This window comes from Diceros bicornis, chromosome 37 (genome assembly GCF_020826845.1).
Source record: "Diceros bicornis minor isolate mBicDic1 chromosome 37, mDicBic1.mat.cur, whole genome shotgun sequence".
Taxonomy (NCBI): Eukaryota; Metazoa; Chordata; class Mammalia; order Perissodactyla; family Rhinocerotidae; genus Diceros; species Diceros bicornis.
This window is the reverse complement of record NC_080776.1, coordinates 17,082,824-17,101,877: the sequence shown is the minus strand read 5'-3', so window position 1 is coordinate 17,101,877 and position 19,054 is coordinate 17,082,824. Positions and strand designations below refer to the sequence as shown.

Below are 19,054 nucleotides of genomic sequence, written 5' to 3'. Positions count from 1 at the left end.
GGTGCACTTAAACTAGAGCAGACACACAGGCATTGATTGGTTAGTTTGGTTTTCTACAAATCTATTGGATAATCAAAGACCAAATTGTTTTCTGTCTCAGGAATAATAGCAAAATTCTAATTTATACCATGTGGTCACAGAATCCCACAAATTCTTCTTTCTGCACGTTATTTATTTCTTAAGATACACCAAACCAGCCAACCTAATAAATACAGGATAGCAGCCTCAAGGATGGAAAGGGAGTTTCTTGGCCCCAAAGAATAAAATTCCCAGAAGAAAAGAATGTTACTAAAAATAAACTAGAAATTAAAATACTATTATTCTCATTCAATGTACTGATGTTCATTGTTATTAAATAAATCATTATAACACTTGAAGAAAAATGAAACAATTTAAAATTGTTTAATCAATTTACAGAAAAATATATAAAATATTTCTAAAGGCACATTGTATAAGAGATTGCTAATTTTCTCAAATGAGATATGTCAATAGCGATACATGACACAGCTACAGATGAATATAGTGAGCATTTGTTTTCCTCAAAATTGTTCTTTCTTGTGTTATAGTTTTGCTGGAAAACTTTAAAATCTTCTTTTATTCTTCAATCCATCTAAATATCAAAAAAACTCAGAAGTCTGCTCATTATTTCTTGCTCTACACCAGATGCTTTGTAAAAATCTATGCATAGCCCATTATAATTTGCTAATCAAGACTAGAACAAAATTCTTCCCAGTCAATCTAATAACACGTTTCCTTAGTGAGAAAATTAATCATCTGAAAAGAGAACACAGAAATGGTTCTAAGTGCCCTCTCTTTATATTGGGCAAAACCATGATGACCGAAAGCAATTTTCAAACCTGAGTTTTAAGAGCATTTCTGCACTAGGCCTGTTAGGATTTCTAATTAAACATGACAGAAAAATGGTTTAAACACAAAGAGAATGTATTGTCTCATATACTAAAAAATCCAGTGGCTAGATTAGATACTGCGACTTGAAAAATGTCCTCCAGACATGGATTTTTCTCTTGTGGCCTCTTTCCTGCTTTCTCTGTTTTCCCCATTATCAGATAAGCTCTTCCCTCAAGGAGCCAATATTCCTTTGGGTTCAAGTTGAGCAAGAGTGAAAGTCTCTTCCAGGTGGCTCCCAGCAAAAGTCTCGTGCTCTGTCGGCTCTCATGTATTACATGCCCATTTCTGAACTAATCACTATGGCCTGAGGAATGGGGTGTCCAGATTAGCCAGGCCTGCGTCACATGATCACCTCTGGAGCTGAAGGTGAATTAACTGCATATGAATCACTTGGACTGTGAGTGGGCCAGAAAATGGCACCGCACAGGGTACGAGAACCAGAAGAAGGGTGACTGATGTTGGGTCACAAAAGAAACACAGATGTTCACTGGGGTCAGGAAGAGTCAAATTGCCCAGGACTCGTTAAAGATCATCCATCAAAACATGTTCAAAATTTGCATACTTTTCCTAAGAATTGTCTGTGAATTACAACACTCTTAAACGTTTCATGCTTCTTTATTCCAAGGGTCTCCATCACTTCCTATGTGACACTTCACCCTTCAGTGATCACCCAAAGGCCTACGTCATTTTGTAGGTACCACATCCATATGTTTTAGAAGATCAGCAATGTTAGGGCACCATATCAATGCTAAATCCCATATTAGCAGGTACCTACTCTTTTAGGGATATTCTCTGTTTGGCTGCCTTGCCCCACTAAAGTTGGCTACCTATTAATCTGTAAGGAAGGATGGAGATATTGGCAGAGGGAACTTGAGCTGGGTTAATTGCGGAAGTCTAAATCAGTCCCGAGGGCATAGCTAATGTTCCCATTGACCCTGTGAGGAAGGGAATCAACAAGCCACTTGACACCTTTGACCCAGGAAATTACAATGCCAAAGAAGGTTTTTGGCGGTCATCCTAAAATTTTCAGTAGTAACAAATTACCTTACTTCTCTTAACTTTGATTTCCTATTCTGTAAGATGGAGATTTAAAAAAATATCTTTTCTCCATTCTCGGAGACAAGTCAAAGTGATTTAATGAAATAATATGAAAGCATCTTGAGAAGTACAAAGGATATTCGAATGCAATGTGTTTTATTTTCTTTCCCTATCCAAAAAATTGAAGGAAGGTGAAGTAGAAAGAAAATGTTATTTAAAGCAAAATAAGGTAGCAGAGTAGAACACTAAGAACCACAAGAGTATCATCTATTTACATACTGGCTAGGCTCCTTTGGGCAAGAAAAGAACAATATTATTTATTTATTTTTTTGTGAGGGAGATCAGCCCTGAGCTAACATTCGTGCTAATCCTCCTCTTTTTGCTGAGGAAGACTGGCTCTGAGCTAACATCTATTGCCAGTCCTCCTCCTTTTTTTTTTTTCCCCCAAAGCCCCAGTAGATAGTTGTATGTCATAGTTGCACATCCTTCTAGTTGCTGTATGTGGGACGCAGCCTCAGCATGGCTGGACAAGCAGTGTGTCGGTGCGCGCCCGGGTCCGAACCCGGGCCGCCAGTAGCGGAGCGCGCGCACTTAACCGCTAAGCCACAGGGCCGGCCCAGAAAAGAACAATATTATTACAAGGCTAATGTAGAGAGTAGCTTTTCTGCTTCCTGAGGAGTTTTGTTATCTATGAGCAATTTCCTCTTTGTTTATTCATGTCTTTTTACCTCAGCAAATGACTCTACTGCTTTTTTATGTTGCTACATTATTTTACAATTAAAATATACAATTGGAAAAATGTAAGAAAATATTCATAACATCCCTCATTCGTCCATGTGTTCATTCATTCAATGAATATTTATTTTGTACCTCCTAAGAGCTGAACAGTATCTAGTGCTGAGGACGTGGAGTAAATAAGTCAGACATCTTGCTCTCATGGAGCTACCTCCTTGCAGTCTGGCATCTTCTCAGACCTTATTTCTTATGAATATTATCAAATATATATAAATACATGCACAACTGTCCATGCATATGTGTCTCAAAAGACTAATGAATACATACCAGTGAGCTACAAACACTGGGGGGGCACAGCAGTTGCCTTTTCCTTCCTCAAACTGTTCTTAGTAGAGTCTTAGGATAAGACTCTAAAAATATCTTAAGAAAAATAATCATTACAATAGTCAAGAGTCAAGTAAAATACTGAGTGGAAAATGTAAGTAAAGTCAATTATTTTCCTACAGAAGAAAATTTTTCTGAGATGCTTATTGTGTACAATAATAAGATCTACTCCTGTGACTGTCCTTTCTATGAGATGAACACATAATTTTACTGAGCATGCGTGAGTTTGAGGAGGTCCAGGTGCAACCCACTGTCTTTTCCAAATTGCACATCTTCTGCGGATGCTGGATCTTTGTTGGTTGGACCAGATGCCATGGGGAGAATTAGAAAGGATGCACGAATTGGAGTCCAACAGACCTGGATTGCAATGCTGGCTCTTCGCTTTGTGTGACCTTGAGAGAACCAGTTAGCCTTTCTGTGGCTCTGTTTTCTCATCTGTGAAAGAGCAATAGCACCACCAACCTCATAGAAAATTGTTTGCATCGGAGGTAACAAGATACGCAAAGCACCTAAATGACTACCATAAAAATTATTTAATAATACCTGCCATTATTTTATAGGCTTTACTGTTTGATCTTCATTTACCTAAATAAACATCCCAGGATGTTTATTTACTTTCAAGAAGATTGCTAAGAAAATATATTTTCTTTCTACAAATACCATAGCTGTGTAGCATTGCACATTGAATAACAGGATTTCTCTGTCTAACTTGAAGTATTACTTAATTTTTCATATTGCTTTGTTAATATTTCTTTTGATTCCTACCACTTTTTACCTTATGTTATATATATTTAATCTGAATGAAGTGAAATGACCGATATACAATCATTTTGACCTGCAAATATGGCAACTTCCTGTGGTTCAATTTATAATAATTTTTATTTATGTCTGACCCACTGGTAGTATATTGTGTCCCTCCCCCCGCAACATGTGGTTCATGTTTGCCCCTCCCAGCATACCTTGCATATAACAGGCACTCAGAAAATTTGCGGTAAATTTCAATTTTGTATAATATGTCTGAAATCAGTGGAAAGAAAATTAATCAAGCCAGCTACTGTTACTCTATCAGTAGTTCCTCACCATTTGGGGGGTTGCAGACCCAGTGTGAATTTCATAAAAGCTATAGACCAGTACCTCGCAAGCGTTGATGAGTGTAGAAATCTCCAAGAGATTCGTTGAAAATGCAGATTCTGATTTAGTAGATCTGGGGTGGGTCCTAAGATTATACATTACTAACAAGCTCCCAGGTGACGCCTAGGCTGCTGGCCCACAACCTACACTTTGAAAAGCAAGGTAATGGACCATCTTTATTGAAAAACAGACTTAATCACATAAGCACATTGATGAATTCTATTTCTGAGCCCCCTCGGGATCGATCCTTAGACCCCATGGAGAATGATAGAATTTTTCATTTTATAATCATCTCTCCTAGAATTACTCTAATTATAATATCCAATCAAAGAGATTGATAACTGATATCTATGTAAGAAAAAGATATACTTCTTGCAGAAATACAATTTGAATGTCTATACGTACGCATTTCTCTGTATGTACACATACCACTCAACCACGCGTATATTCAGACTCAGGGATTCCAAAATGGCCAGTTAACTAGGATTAGATCCAATTAACTCCAACCACAGCTAAGCATATGATTTAAATAATTTTTATAAGATGAACATTTAAACATAAAGTATTTTTCCCAAACATTTCAGATTCTACTTTGAGATGAATTTATTTAGCTTCCCCCTACCCACTAACTCTCATTTTCATTCAAAGAATTTTCTCTTAAAAATTGCTATAAATCAGCATATTGGTCCTTTTATAAAAATGAAAACCCTGATGCATCAGACATGTTTGTAACTTAGTAGTAATCTGTGCACAAGCAATTGAAACTTTTTTATGGATATCCTAATGAACAACAATATGAATAGTGAAGATATGTAGTGGAGAATAGGGATACAGTTTGTAACCCCAGAACTGAACAGAGTTAACGGGTCTCACTGGGACACCATTCAATGATTTGGGCCTTCTTATCACTGCTGTCCCCATACACTGATCTTTTAAAGGCAATTAATTCACTTCCAGTGGATTTTTTTAAATCACATTTTGGCTGCTTCTTCAGATGAGCAATACAAATGATAAATTCTAACTGTAGTTGATAGAAGACTTGATACACATCTGAAATACTGGCAGAGGTTTTAGTGAATATCACGAATGAAGGAAAAGATATTGGTCTGAGAAACTGGGACTCAGTTTAATCAAGAGGGGTGCCCAAGATGGGCTCAACATTAAACTTTAGACAGCCTTCTTCCTAACTCCAGGCCCTCCTCCCTTTTCTTAGAAAATTTACTTTAGAAAACTTATAAACTATTTATCTGCCCCTTTGAGACGTAAATCTTTTTTAAAAGCCTCTTGCCAGTTTTACAACCCAGGAATGTCCTTCTCAAAGACTTAGGAATCATCTCTTTGAAATATAATCATCAAAGAAGATAGTACTCCTATCTCTGTGGAAGGACAGGAGCCTAACTTCAGTGGGCACCTCACTCCAATTTGCAAAACTACCTCCTGCCATGAAGATACAGGAAAGTTTCCTTTTCCTTTGGGTAGAGCCAATTAGTAAACACAGATGGCCTACAATCCTCCTACACCTACACAGCTCTTAACAACCCTATTGCTTTTTGTTTCAGTGGTTTTGTGATCCAACTCAGTTCTGCCCTCTGTCCCCTATTTTAATAGCATTGAATAAAGTCTTCCTGGCCTGTTTAACTTTGCCCAGTGCAATTTTTGCTTTGAAGGGAGAGAACAAAAATATGTGATACAACTGGTCTATTTTCCCCTAAGTCAAACTTTTTCTGGGTACTAGATGTTCCTAAGCATTCCTTGAATTTTTTTCAATCAGTTCATCAATATAAGCCCAGGAAATATTCCAAATATTTTAAAGGTCCCCACTCTTTCTAACAGGAGATATTAGTGGAAGAAGAAAGGTCAGAGGCAATGGTTTTTTATTTTTCTCTTTTAATAAGTGCCTTTTTTCCTCCACTTTTAGTGTCCATGGCTGCCAGATATCTGCCTGGTCCAGTGTGCAAGAGGGAACAGACCAAACAGTACCAATTGCATCATCTTTGAAATCAACAAATTTTTGCTTGGCCTGGAACTGGTGCAGGAGCGACAGCTCCACCTGGAAACGAACATCTTGAAAGTGGAGGATGACACAAACTGTTCCTTGTCTTCAATTGAGGAAGACTTTCTCACCGCCTCAGAGCACTTAGAGGAGGAAAGCGAGGTGGAAGAATACAGCAACGGTGAGAACTTTCCCATAAAACGAATGTGCATCCTGAAATGAGTCACCCTATAAAAAGGTCTGGGTGAAATTTCAGAAAAGTTTCAGGCCACATCAGTTTGGCTGACACATCACAATCTTCACTTACTGAGTTTAGGGAGGAGAGGTGGGGAAGAGAAAGCTAGTGGGGATGCTGACTAATGCTCTTAATACAGTAATGGTTAGACGGGTCCAGACTCCCTAAAGATGCCTTAGGGATGCTGAAGGAAATCTGTTTGTTTTAAAGGGAAATCCTCCTGCCTGCCAAGAGATGGAGACTATCACTGGGAGGAAAGTTCACTTCCCTAAGACTTCCATAAAAGCCACCTAGTAGTTGAAGCTAAGTTAAACTGTCCTGAATTCTAGCACTGACTCTTTGAGGCAGTGAAACCTGGAGCCAGTTATCTCACCTTTTCCAGCTCCACTTTCCTTATCCATAATTTAGGAGTATAATAGTACCTCTAGCACTATTATATTTATTTTATTAATCTGTATATATTTATTATATTTAACTATCATTATTGTGAGGACAGAAGGAAATAACCCAGGAGAGTGCTTAGCACTCATTCATTCATCTTTTGATTGACTCATTAATAGAGCTCAGTGAACAATGGATTCCTCTTCCCCACTCTTAGCCACAGAGGAAGGGTTGCCCCAGATATCACTGCCGCTGTTTCTGGGGCAAGTCCTATGCAAACTTCAGAGCAAATCGTTGCACAAGGCCCACTATTGAGGTTGCTCTAAACATCCTCCCTCCTCCCTCTGTACCCACTGGGAAGCTCTAAGATGCACTTGTTGGGTTACTTTCCTCCTAAAGAATGGTGACCAGCCCTAGTCTTCCAAACACTTTCTTCTTTCACTCTAGTGCTTACATTCATATCCCCCATTGGAAGCTATCTTGTTGGGTTGCATTCCATACTGGAACTCAAAAACTTTTTCAGATTCATTTTTCTTGAAGAAACATTCAAAATGCTATTTTTAGGGGAAAAAAAACACCTGGTACTTTTAAGGCATTTTTAGAAAGTAATTGTTATTTTAGACTCATGAGAACCTGCCATCCAAAAATTAATAATGGCCCTCATTTTCTCTTCTAGGTTATGAAAATATAAATATCTCAGCCCATGTTTTGGAAAGTAAAAATCCAAAGGAAGCCATCCAGGAGGAATGGAATTACAACAAGGAAAAGTTGCTTTATACTTTGGAAGACAAATACATTAGCAAATATCATACACTGTTGATTAAAACAGAAGGATCTCTGGAAAAAGTAGCAGAAGACACAACTTTGCAGAGTCTAGATCCCTCAGCGAGGCCCTCAGAATGGAAAGGTGAAGCTGTAGAGAACGAGAGACCAGCCACAAATTGTTATTATTCAGAAAATTGTAAAGGTCAAGAGGAAAAATCACAGACACTGTATATTCCAGATGCTGCTTACTTCTCCAGGATGGTTAAGAAAGATGGACCTTCTGCATGTGGTACTATCATTGAGCATGGCAGCAGCTTAGACCCAGGAGACCATGAAGACGGAACAAACTCTGTTCCTCCCATACAACCAGGAGAAGTCACAACTGGCGAGTATGCTACAAATTTAGCGGAGTCTGTGCTGCAAGATGCATTTATTAGATTATCTCAGTCTCCACCTACGCTACCCCAGGAATCTGCCGCCAGTGTTTCTGTAGGAAGTGCTCTGCTTCCCAGTGGCTGTTCCACAAAAGATATCATGGTCCCTCAGTCATGGAATGAGCTCCCCAAAATAGTCATTGTTCAGAGTCCAGAGGGCAGCGATGCCACCCCTGAGCCAGGCATCTCCTCGTGGCCCAAGACAGAAGTCTCTGTTGAAACCTCAGGCGTCCTCTCTGGAGAGAACACCAGCAGACACCCCCAGAGTGCTCTAGAAATAGCATTAGCTTATGCAGCCACTGTGATTGGAACCATTTCTAGTCCACAGGCCACAGAAAGATTCAAAATGGAGCAAGAATCCCTGGCTTCAAACCATCCAATGGGTGGCAATGAACTGCTACAAATTCAAGCATCCCGAGTACTCAAGGAACCTTCCATCAATGAATACTCATTTCCATCTGCTTTGTGTGGCATGACTCAGGTGGCGAGTGCCATTGCTGTCTGTGGCCTGGGTGAAACAGGAGAGGCGAAGTGCCCTGTGGCTTCAAGTGGCCTCTTGCCTGCAGCTGAAGCTTCTGCAGCAATCCCCCCACTTTGTAGTCTAGCGACAGGGAGGAGCATGGAGCTGGGGAATGAAGCCATTGCAGAGGCATTGCTCAAGGAGGCTGCTCTGGTTTTAACGAAACCTAATGCCTACAGCAGTATTGGAGACCTCATGGAATCCATGACCAGGAGAATCATAGAAACTGCTTCCAAGCCTCAGAGCTTGTGCTCAGAAAATGTTACGGGCAATGAACTGGCACAGACTCTCTCTGATGTTATCCTGAAGCATTCCATTGATGAAGTTCCCCAGAAAAATAGAATAGTCGACCCCAATGATGGCAGGCATTCATCTGAAACTCTGAACACCTTAATGGAAAGTACACATCAACTGCTCTTCAAAGTGATATGCTTCACGTTCAAGAAGATGAGCCATATTATACAGCTTGGTGAATGTCCCACAGTTCTTTCTAAGGAGACCATCAGATGGAGGGAAACAGACCTAGATGGCCAGCTGTCTGATCAGGCTGCTAGTCAAGCATGGACAAAAGCCACCGAATACTCCAGTGGCCATCCACCTAGCAATAGCACCAGTCTTGTTATCAATGATCTGGTAGACGATGTGCATGTTAAACAAGATAACAAGGGCCCAGTAAAACCAGGCCTCTTCCAGAACCCCACACTGCAATCTGAGTTGTCCTGTAGTCCGAGAGTGGCTGATTCTTTGACTGCTAAAACATCCCCCAAGGAGATATATCTGAAAGGAAAAGATGTGGGAGAGGATACAAAAAACCCTCATCAGATACTCAGTCCCAATGAAAATGAATGCAGATCCTCCTCAGAGGGAGAGGGGACACCAACAGTAGGGAAGTGCAGCAGCAGTTCCCGGGATGCTGAGGACAGCAGCCACGCAAATGCCCAAGAAAACTACAATGGTGCCTCACCTGTAAACAATGAAGTTCAAGTTAACCTGTCTTTGTTAGGGAATGACTTGCTGCTTCCTGCTCAATCCATGCTCCAGGCAAAACAAGCAGACGTATACTGCATTACAGACTTTGCAGAAGAATTAGCAGAGACGATTGTTTCCATGGCAACTGAAATCGCAGCGATTTGCCTTGACAACTCAAATGGAAAACAACCCTGGTTTTGTGCGTGGAAAAGAGGGAATGAGTTTCTGGTTACCCCAAACATATCCTGCCGATCCTTGAAAAGGAAGGAGAGCCAGGCCGGTGGGGCCACCGTAAGGAAACACAAGCCACCACGGCTCAGCGAGATCAAGAGGAAAACGGATGAGCACCCGGAGCTTAAAGAGAAGCTGATGAACAGGGTTGTGGACGAGTCTATGAACGTTGAGGACGTTCCAGATTCTGTTAATATTTTTGCAAATGAAGTGGCAGCCAACATCATGAACCTAACAGAGTTCTCCATGGTGGACGGTGTTTGGCAGGCCCAGACCTATACCCGGAATCGGTTACTCAGTGGAGACAGGTGGAATCGGCTGAAGGCCTCCAGCTGTGAAAGCATTCCAGAGGAGGACTCTAACGCCAGGGCGTTTGTAAATAGCCTGGGTTTAATGAGTACCCTAAGTCAGCCAGTTAGCAGGGCCAGCTCTGTCTCCAAGCAGTCGAGCTGTGAGAGCATCACTGATGAGTTTTCCAGGTTCATGGTGAACCAGATGGAAAATGAAGGAAGAGGATTTGAGTTATTGCTGGATTACTATGCAGGCAAGAATGCCAGCAGCATTCTGAACTCAGCTATACAACAGGCGTGCCGGAAAAATGACCACCTCAGTGTGAGGCCAAGCTGTCCCTCTAAGCAGTCCAGCACTGAGAGCATAACGGAGGAGTTCTATAGGTACATGCTGAGGGACATTGAAAGAGAAAGCAAAGACGGCACCTCCTCCAGAAGAAGCAGCCAGGATTGGACAGCCGGCTTACTGTCACCTTTTCTGCGATCCCCATTGTGTTATAGACAGTCGTCCATGCCAGATAGCAGGTCCCTGGGTGCCAGGCTGACCGTGAATGCACCCATCAAAGCCAACTCCTTAGACAGCTTTGCTCAAAACAGCCAGCAAGATTTCCTAAGCGTACAGCCAGTCAGTAGTGCTTCCTCATCGGGGCTCTGCAAATCTGACTCTTGCTTGTATCGGAGAGGTGGGACTGACCACATCACAAACATGCTAATTCATGAGACGTGGGCAAATTCAATCGAGGCCCTCATGCGCAAGAACAAAATTATAGTGGATGACGCCGAGGCAGCTGATGCTGAACCTGTTTCTGGGGGCTCTCCCTCGCAAGTGGAGAAGTGTGCAAATAGATTAGCTTCGACTAGAGCGCAAAGTGGGCCAACGCTTCTTGTTCAGGAGTCTGTTGATTACCCAAGGAAAGACTCTCTTACTGAAAGCAAACATCCCCCAGAGTTGTCTCCAAGCAAAGCTGCTCCTCTTACAAACCACAACGATTTAGATTCAAAAAAGGAAACTTCCTCAGGCCATGATGCTGTCCCTCTAAGCCACACCAGGCCATCACTTTGCTCTAGGGAAGTGCCTTTAATTCAGATTGAAACAGATCAGAGAGAAGAGTGTGCTGGAGAACCTGAACACTTCCTTTCCAAAAGCAGCCCCCTAGAGAAAGCAGAAGAGCATTTGAAAGAAGAAAAAGTCTCAGATGTGGCGAGCGGTGGAGACACTGCTCTGCGTGCCTGCCAAAACCGTAGGTGAGTGGATGATCTCTCAGACTAGACAGGGTGCATGGGACTGGAGTTTGCATCTTAATTAATATTTATTCTAAATCTTAGAGACTTTTTTTTGATACAATAACTGAATTCCTGAGACAGTAAATGACCTCCCTGGGTTAATACTCAATTATAATAGAAAGTTGGAAGTAATGTTTTTTTTAATTTCTAAAACAAATTCAATTCATTTATATAACAGAGGAAATAAAGTATCATTCTCCCCATCAAAATTAATCTCCCATAATAATTATTAATTAATATCTCAAAATTCATTCATGGCAATTTTCAAGCAAAAAGAAAATTATGTGAACTTATCCATTTGAAAATAGTTATAGTTAAATAAATTTTAATATTGGAATATGACATTAAATATTTTGGCATCAGTTTTATCTAGGGTCTCTCCTTTCAAGTTTTTCTTTTTTGTCTTGTTCTAAATATCTTTGCAAGGACACCATGTCCCACAAGTGTTGGCCCTTTAGATGCCTGGTATAATCATGGTAGTATAGTGCAAAGCAACACTGGAGTATTGTTATTTCAATAGCTCTTTTCCACAAAATTGTGATGTAGGTGACAATGCATCTGGAATATGAGACAAAAGAATTATTTCTCTCAAGCTGCTTAAAGAAGTATCAATTCCTTTTACAACTCCCATTTTCTATAAAGAAAATTCATAAGATTCTTGAATATGAGACCATTATATCATTTTTAAATTTGGGGTCTATAGTTAAAGTTGAAGAAAACAGAAACAAAAACTAAGCTACTGGCCTTGGAAAACATAAGTTGGAGAAATGGCCAGTGTAGTCTTTTCAGAGACATATGCCTATTGTACAAAGACCCTGTGATTTTTTTTAATGTTTCAGTGCAATAGAAAGTTGAACACAGCCTTCATCAAATTTCAACAGCTCTCAGAATTCCCCAGTACGTTCCCACCCCCACCAGGGAAGCAAAAGGGATCCATCTTCAGGTGCTGATGCTCACCATCATTAAAGAGCATCATTACGAGGTGTGGGTGGTGGGTGGTCCAAGTGCATTTGAGTATTTCTTTCTTAGCCACTTAGTGCTAAGAACTTAACTTTCCAACTGGGTTAAATCCCAGAAGAATGCAAGGGGAAGAAAGTATGAAAACATACAAGCAAAAGAATAAGAAGTTAAACCAAATGAAGTATAGGCCAAGCTGACCAGAGACAAGTTCTTATACATCAGTATTTCTCTGGCTATCAATCTTACAGGAGTTCCATGCCTCGCTTTATTACTCACCAACTTCAGAGATAATGGAGAATTATAAGTTTTTAAAAGTGATGAGAGTTGAAGTGTAATTATTTAGAATAACTTGAGATACAAGATAATGTAAAAATCCTTATTTTAGATTCCAGTTGTCTGATTTAGAGTCTCCTTGAACACAGAGATCATAAACCAGCTGTAACTTTTAGTCCAAGAAGATCACCTAATTAGGGAGCATTCATGAACTAGTAGTTCAACAAGATTCATGGTTGTAGGTTCAAATCAAATAGTGATTGTCACTGAAGATAAATAAAATTTGTTATACAATTTTGAGTTAAATGTCACTAATATAGTACTTAGATACAATGTAGGGACTTTCAAAAAAATTGGGGAAATATGTATGAATAAAGCTTCCAACTGATTTAGATTTGTGTTCTATATAGACCCAAGCACATATTCTCTCAGCTCATGATATGGATTTCTGATTTGGTTTTCCAACAATGAAAGAAAAAAGAATGTGGAATTATCAGTCTTAGAAATTTGAGTGCTGGATCTGCTTCCAAAACATAAGGACTAAGTGCTTATTAAAGTATTAAATATATTTTTGTGTGTGTGAAGCAGTATAAAGAATTGTTACAGAACATAAACTCCACTAACTAACCTTGTAACTATGTCTCCTTGCAGAAGTTCCCTCATCTCTCTACTCCAGTTTACTTAACTATAGGTGGTAATAATAATAATAATAATTACATCATAAGAAGATTCTTAAGATTTAAATAAAGAAATGCAGGGGCTGGCCCAGTGGTGTAGTGGTTAAGTTCATGCACTCTGCTTCAGTGGCCCAGGGTTCACAGGTTTGGATCCCGGGCATGGACCTACGTATCACTCATCAAGCCATGCTGTGGCAGCATCCCACATACAAAATAGAGGAAGATTGGCACAGATGTTAGCTCAGGGCCAATCTTCCTCACCAAAAGAAAAATAAGAAATGCAGATAAATGTCTTAACTCAGTGTTTGACCTATTATAAGCACTCAACAAATATTTACTTTATGGTTTTTGTTGTTGTTGGGGGGTTAGGGTACATGGTTGCCATTATTCCAGGAGATATTTTTCCCAAGAGAAACCTGTTATGAACAGTGGGAGAATTTTATTAAAACAGAATTCCCAGGATTTGCAAGGGAGGAAATTAGTCTTATTTAGACTACATTTTCTAAGCTCAGAGTTTTTCTCATGGGATTTCATGTGTCAAAATAGCTAAATGCAGAACTCAATTCCCTATGAAAGAGTTCCTACCTTCTTAGACACGAGAGAGGTGGGTGACACAGGCGTCAATCCTGTCTGGAGGTGGGGAGGTATCATGTCCTGAAGATATTTTTAAGCTGCTCTCTGAATGGCATTTTCATAATTCTTACTAAAGACTTCATAAAAGCTAAACATACTAAAATAAAAATCACTTTCTTACTTTTTTATTTGATAAAAGGGTAACAACGTCAGAATTCATTATGAAAGTCATGCACAAATTGAAATACCTGTTGAATTTTATGCCACCACGGTTGTCCAGATACCTGAATTATCCCTCAATTATAAAGAACTTAAATGATTTAGGGTAGCACCGTTCTTGATTTCTGGGAAAATATTATCCTATTGCTGGGCAGCAATGTGTTCTTTTTTTTTTTTTTTTTAATTTTATTTGTTTATTTATTTTTCCGCCCAAAGCCCCAGTAGATAGTTGTATGTCATAGCTGCACATCCTTCTAGTTGCTGTATGTGGGACGCGGCCCCAGCATGGCCGGAGAAGCGGTGCGTCAGTGCGCACCCAGGATCCGAATCCGGGCCGCCAGCAGCAGAGCGCCCGCAGTCAACCGCTAGGCCACGGGGCTGGCCCAAGCAATGTATTCTTAACTTAGCTGCCCTCTCTGGGATTACTGAAGAATAATTATCTAACTTTTTGACAATTTGAGACCACAAAGTATAAACACCAAACTAAGAATTCTGAGCATTCACATGTTGCACTTGCTGACATAATCTGATTTTTTAGAAACATGTTTTATGCTGTATATTCATTTATATTTGCTTTAAGAAAAAAAAATATTCATCCAACGAATATTTGATGCCCATTCTGTGATACACACTGTTCCTGGGGGTGCAAATGCAGAAGAAAATAGATATTTGGTGACTGTCCCCAGGGCTCTTACACACCAATGGGAGAGACAGACAATGTACATCGAAAAACTCCTTAGAAAAAATATTATTGTAGAGTGTGATGAGAGAAAGATAAAAAGAGCAATGTGATAGAGAATAACTGGTTGGGGGAAGCAGCTACTTAAGATAGGATGTTGGCATTTGAGGTGAGATCTGAAGGAAGATAAGGTGCCAGCCAGGTGAACAATTGAAGTGAGACTTGCATTTCAAGCAGTCTGGTGTTCTAGCTAGCCTGAAAAATTCTCTCATACAAATCAACTAGAAATCCTGGATTAAATATAATAAACATCATTTTATTTTTTTTTCTTTTCAAAATTCTATATCCTTTTTTTTTTTTTAATTTTTTGTTTATTGCAGTAACATTGGTTTATAACATTGTAAAAATTTCAGGTGTACATCATTATACTTCTATTTCTGCATAGATTACATCATGTTCACCACCAAAATACTAATTACAACCCATCACCACACATATGTACCGAATTATCCCTTTCACCCTCCTCCCTCTCACTTCCCCTCTGGTAACCACCAATCCAATCTCTGTCCCTATGTGTTTGTTTATTGTTGTTATTATCTACTACTTAATGAAGGAAATCATACGGTATTTGACCTTCCCCGTCTGACTTATTTCACTTTGCATCATACCCTCAATGTCCATCCATGTTGTCACAAATGGCTGGGTTTCATCGTTTCTTATGGCTGAGTAGTATTCCATTGTGTATATATACTACATCTTCTTTATCCATTCATCCCTTGATGGGCACTTAGGTTGCTTCCAAGTCTTGGCTATTGTGAATAACGCTGCAATGAACACAGGGGTGCACGTACCTTTGCAAATTGGTGTTTTCAAGTTCTTTGGGTAAATACCCAACAGTGGAATAGCTGGATCATGTGGTAGTTCTATCCTTGCTTTTTTGAGGAATCTCCATACTGTTTTCCATAGTGGCTGCACGAGTTTGCACTCCCACCAGCAGTGTATGAGAGTTCCCTTCTCTCCACATCCTCTCCAACACATGTTGTTTCCTGTCTTGTTAATTATAGCCATTCTGACGGGCGTGAGGTGATATCTCATTGTAGTTTTGATTTGCATTTCCCTGATAGTTAGTGATTTTGAACATCTTTTCATGTGCCTGTTGGCCATCTGTATATCTTCTTTGGAGAAATGTCTGTTCAGGTCTTTTGCCCATTTTTTAATTGGGTTGTTAGTTTTGTTGTTGTTGAGATGCATGAGTTCTTTATATATTTTGGAGATTAACCCCTTATCAGATATATGGTTTGCAAATATCTTCTCCCAATTGTTAGGTTGTCTTTTCGTTTTGTTGATGGTTTCCTTTGCTGTGCAGAAGCTTTTTAGTTTGATGTAGTCCCATTTGTTTATTTTTTCTATTGTTTCTCTTGCCCGGTCAGACGTGGTGTTTGAAAAGATGTTGCTAAGACCGATGTCGAAGAGCGTACTGCCTATGTTTTCTTCTAGAAGTTTCATAGTTTCAGGTCTTACATTCAAGTCTTTAATCCATTTGGAGTTAATTTTTGTGTATGGTGTAAGGTAAGGGTCTACTTTCATTTTTTTGCCTGTGGCTATCCAGTTTTCCCAATACCATTTGTTGAAGAGACTTTCTTTTCCCCATTGTATGTTCTTGGCTCTTTTGTCAAAGATTAGCTGTCCATAGATGTGTGGGTTTATTTCTGGGCTTTCGATTCTATTCCATTGATCTGTGTGTCTGTTTTTGTGCCAGTACCATGCTGTTTTGGTTACTATAGCTTTGTAGTATATTTTGAAATCAGGGAGTGTGATACCTCCAGCTTTGTTCTTTTTTCTCAGGATTCCTTTAGCTATTCGGGGTCTTTTGTTGTTCCATATAAATTTTAGGATTCTTTGTTCTATTTCTGTGAAAAATGTTGTTGGAACTTTGATAGGGATTGCATTGAATCTATAGATGGCTTTAGGAAGTATGGACATCTTAACTATGTTAATTCTTCCAATCCAAGAGCACGGAATATCTTTCCATTTCTTTGTGTCTTCTTCAATTTCTTTCAGAAATGTTTTATAGTTTTCGGTGTACAGATCTTTCACCTCTTTGGTTAAGTTTATTCCTAGGTATTTTATTCTTTTTGTTGCAATTGTAAATGGGTATTCTTAATTTCTCTTTCTTCTACTTCGTTGTTAGTGTACAGAAATGCAACTGATTTTTGTATGTTGATTTTGTATCCTGCAACTTTACCATATTCGTTTATTACTTCTAAAAGTTTTCTGGTGGATTCTTTAGGGTTTTCTATATATAAAATCATGTCATCTGCAAATAGTGACAGTTTCACTTCTTCCTTTCCAATTTGGATCCCTTTTATTTCTTTCTCTTGCCTGATTGTTCTGGCTAGGACTTCCAATACTATGTTAAATAGGAGTGATGACAGTGGGCATCCTTGTCTGGTTCCTGTTCTTAGAGGGATAGCTTTCAGTTTTTCACCATTGAGGATGACATTAGCTGTGGGTTTCTCATATATGGTCTTTATTATGTTGAGGTACTTTCCTTCTATACCCATTTTATTCAGAGTTTTTATCATAAATGGATGCTGTATCTTGTCAAATGCTTTCTCTGCATCTATTGAGATGATCATGTGATTTTTGTTCTTCATTTTATTAATGTGGTGTATTACGTTGATTGATTTGTGAATGTTAAACCATCCCTGCATACCTGGAATAAATCCCACTTGATCATGGTGTATATTTTTAATGTATTGTTGTATGCGATTTGCTAGTATTTTGTTGAGGATTTTCGCATCGATGTTCATCAGTGATATTGGCCTGTAATTTTCTTTTTTTGTGTGTTGTCCTTGTCTGGTTTTGGTATCAGGGTAATGTCAGCTTCGTAGAATGAGTTAGAGAACTTCCCCCGCTCCTCAATTTTTTGGAAGAGTTTGAGAAGGATAGGTATTAAGTCTTCTTTGAATGTTTGGTAGAATTCCCCAGGGAAGCCGTCTGGTCCTGGACTTTTATTTTTGGGGAGGTTTTTGATTACTGTTTCGATCTCCTTACTGGTGATTGGTCTATTCAAATTCTCTACTTCTTCTTGATCCAGTTTTGGAAGGTTGTATGATTCTAAGAATTTATCCATTTCTTCCAGATTGTCGAATTGGTTGGCATATAGCTTTTCATAGTATTCTCTTATAATCTTTTGTATTTCTGAGGTGTCTGTTGTAACCTCTCCTCTTTCATTTCTGATTTTACTTATGTGTGCCTTCTCTCTTTTTTTCTTGGTGAGTCTAGCTAAAGGTTTGTCAATTTTGTTGATCTTTTCAAAGAACCAGCTCTTGGTTTTATTAATTTTTTCTATTGTTTTTTTGGTCTCTATTTCATTAATTTCTGCTCTGATTTTTATTATTTCCCTTCTTCTACTGATTTTGGGCTTTGTTTGTTCTTCTTTTTCTAGTTCCTTTAGGTGCATTGTTAGATTGTTTATTTGAAATTTTTTTTTATTGGTTTATAACATTGTAAAAATTTCAGGTGTACATCATTGTACTTCTATTTCTGCATGGACTACATCATGTTCACCACCAAAATACTAATTACAACCCATCACCACACACATGTACCCAATTATCCCTTTCACCCTCCTCCCTCCCCCCTTCCCCTCTGGTAACCACCAATCCAATCTCTGTCCCTATGTGTTTGTTTATTGTTGTTATTATCTACTACTTAATGAAGGAAATCATACGGTATTTGACCTTCTCCCTCTGACTTATTTCACTTTGCATCATACCCTCAATGTCCATCCATGTTGTCACAAATGCCTGGATTTCATCGTTTCTTATGGCTGAGTAGTATTCCATTGTGTATATATACCACATCTTCTTTATCCATTCGTCCCTTGATGGGCACTTAGGTTGCTTCCAAGTCTTGGCTATTGTGAATAACACTGCAATGAACACAGGGGTGCATGTACCTTTGCAAATTGGTGTTTTCAAGTTCTTTGGATAAATACCCAGCAGTGGAATAGCTGGATCATATGGTAGTTCTATCCTTGATTTTTTGAGGAATCTCCATACTGTTTTCCATAGTGGCTGCACCAGTTTGCACTCCCACCAGCAGTGTATGAGTGTTCCCTTTTCTCCACATCCTCTCCAACACATATTGAAATTTTTCTTGTTTGTTGAGATAGGCCTGTATCGCTATAAACTTCCCTCTTAGAACCGCTTTTGCTGTATCCCATAAATTCTGCCATGTCGTATTTTCATTTTCATTTGTCTCCAGGTATTTTTTGATTTCTTCTTTGATTTCTTCGTTAACCCAGTCGTTGTTCAGTAGCATTTTGTTTAATCTCCACGTATTTGTGGCTTTTCTGATTTTCTTCCT

General features: G+C 39.2%; 1 protein-coding gene across 1 annotated transcript in view; it reads left to right on the top strand.

The window, feature by feature from the left end:
• SPHKAP (SPHK1 interactor, AKAP domain containing) overlaps nucleotides 1–19,054 on the top strand; it is a 145,102-nt gene that overhangs the window by 98,099 nt on the left and 27,949 nt on the right. Inside the window, exons 7-8 of the mRNA XM_058533432.1 lie at nucleotides 6,116–6,371; nucleotides 7,483–11,260. Coding sequence (XP_058389415.1) covers nucleotides 6,116–6,371; nucleotides 7,483–11,260 — 4,034 coding nt within the window. The remainder of the gene's footprint in view (nucleotides 1–6,115; nucleotides 6,372–7,482; nucleotides 11,261–19,054) is intronic.